The sequence below is a fragment of the Austrofundulus limnaeus genome, unplaced genomic scaffold, assembly GCF_001266775.1.
Source record: "Austrofundulus limnaeus strain Quisiro unplaced genomic scaffold, Austrofundulus_limnaeus-1.0 Scaffold629, whole genome shotgun sequence".
NCBI lineage: Eukaryota > Metazoa > Chordata > Actinopteri > Cyprinodontiformes > Rivulidae > Austrofundulus > Austrofundulus limnaeus.
Window position 1 is genome coordinate 211,053 of NW_013953031.1, and position 2,333 is coordinate 213,385.

Below are 2,333 nucleotides of genomic sequence, written 5' to 3' on the forward strand. Positions count from 1 at the left end.
CTCAGTAAACCTACACTCAGCACACCTGCACTCAGTAAATCTACACTCAGCACACCTGCACTCAGTAAATCTACACTCAGCACACCTGCACTCAGTAAATCTACACTCAGCACACCTGCACTCAGTAAATCTACACTCAGTAAATCTGCACTCAGTAAATCTGCACTCAGCACACCTGCACTCAGTAAATCTGCACTCAGCACACCTGCACTCAGTAAATCTGCACTCAGTAAATCTGCACTCAGCACACCTGCACTCAGCACACCTGCACTCAGCACACCTGCACTCTGCACACCTGCATGTGAAAAGAACAAAGGGAGTACCAGGTGTCACATGACTAAACTCACATGGGTCGGGTCACAGCTGACTTTGTTGTAATTAACACTCATGGCAGCACGGTGGATCAGTGGTTAGCACTGATGGCTCACAGCTAGAAGAACCTAGGTTCAGTTCAGACCTGGAGGTTGCCTTCAGGWCCAGGCCTCCTTTGAAAAGGAGATCTGTGATCAGAATGGGACTGACCAGGTTAAATACTGATAAGTCAGTAACACTTGACCTGTGCAGACAACAATGATCATCCAGAGTTTGAAGCACGGCCTCAGGAAGGATGGAACAGAACTGCCTTTATTCAAGACAAGCCAGGTGTTCAGGTGAGAACTGGTGAGTGAAAAGAAGCCATCTTATTTGATTGATATGATTTGTGTTTTATAAAACCATTCATGCTCAGTGAGCACAGACAATAACCACAGTGAGAGAAGTTAGGGAAACTTTCTCTGCAGTCAGTTCCTTAAAGAGGGGCAGGCTGACCTAACCATGCCAACAAAATGCCCTCAGTGCTCCCAAATCCTCTCATTTCTTCCAATATTCAGTTTTCACAGTTCTGATGAAACCAGTTTAATACCAGAACTGGGCTGTATGTCTTTCCATGTGTTTATGTATTATTGCATGTGTTAGTCCTTCTGCACATCAGGGATGATTTAGTAATGAGACTTTCAGCTCTACCAAGTCCCCGAGTGACTGTTTACTGACGCCATGTCAATAAACACGAGGACAGGTCTTTAAAGACCAAACTTGACTCTCTTCTAGATTTTTRTAAACAGATGGGTGTAATCAGGTAAACTATTGTTGGAGGAGGTGTTGGGAGGATGTCTCCTCTTCACCTCCACCTTCAGGTCAGACTCTTCTGTATTTGCTGTTCTGACTCTGTTCCTCCTGCACTGATGCCAAACCCACATTTTACTCCCCACTACCTTACTGAGGAGCATCTGTAACTCTTATTTTATGAAACTCCCCTTTACCCCCATGCAGACATGGGATTTTATTGTGCAGAGAGGAGCATTGGGATGTATTCTGAAATGGTTCCAGGTTTATCAAGTAAAATGTAATAATATTTCTGCAGAAGCACAGGTTCATAAATCTGGATGTTTTTGTGTGAATGATATTGTCCTGATGGAAGTGGCTGCCAAGTTTAGGCAGGAAATTGATGCAAACTCTGATGAAACCCAGGTGTTTAATGACATAGTTTAATGATAAAATAACAAGTCATTTCACTTTTCCCTACTCTTTTTAAATGAGTTTAAATAAATTTTTATTTTCATCCATGAAAACATTTGAAACACCTTCTCCAACAAAGTAGTACAAATGATTTTGTTTTGCCTGCACTGGTGCATGTTTCTGCTGCTCATCTGACCTGGAGTTAATAAAGTGGAATGACATTTGGAGCATAGGACTTAAGAAACCAGGTGGAAAGACAGAAACACAAGTTTCTTGTGCATTGTGACAAAGAACGACTCACAAATACACAATTTCCAAGAATGAGAAAACCTTTTCTGCTAGTCTACGACGGCAAAATGTAGAGCAGAAAACAGGATCTTTGTCCTGTCTCTCAGAAACAGATGATTTAACAGCTGCCTGCTGGCCCCAGGCCAACTTAACAAAAGCTTTTAAAGCTGTGTAAAGAGTCACGGCATGGCTTCCAGTCCAAAATCACTCTGCTCCAGCAGAAATCTGCCAAACGTCCTGCTTCTAAAAGACATATCAGCTGCTCACTAACAGGACAGAGGGACAGGTTGTGGAAAATGTTCTCACCTGCTGAGTTTAAAGTCTGGAGAGAAGATAAGTTTCCCAGGATGATCCACGGACCTCCACATCAGGCCCAGCATCAGGATCTCCAGCCAGCAGCACTTCAGCAGGTGGATCTGGTCAGCTAAACTCAACTCTACAAAACCTGACCAAGAGATGTGCAACAAGAGGGAACAACTGATTACACCAACAACCTCTTTATGAACATCTGAAACAGCTGTAAAAAGTGTTAAAAGCAACTAGTTTTACTA

At 42.9% G+C, this 2,333-nt stretch overlaps 1 protein-coding gene across 2 annotated transcripts in view; it reads right to left on the minus strand.

Moving 5' to 3' along the window:
- The window catches only part of LOC106531415 (estrogen receptor beta), a 30,721-nt gene that overhangs the window by 7,880 nt on the left and 20,508 nt on the right, over window positions 1–2,333 (minus strand). For both annotated transcript variants that reach the window (XM_014027280.1, XM_014027281.1), the window contains one exon: window positions 2,089–2,227. In XM_014027280.1, coding sequence (XP_013882734.1) covers window positions 2,089–2,227 — 139 coding nt within the window. The remainder of the gene's footprint in view (window positions 1–2,088; window positions 2,228–2,333) is intronic.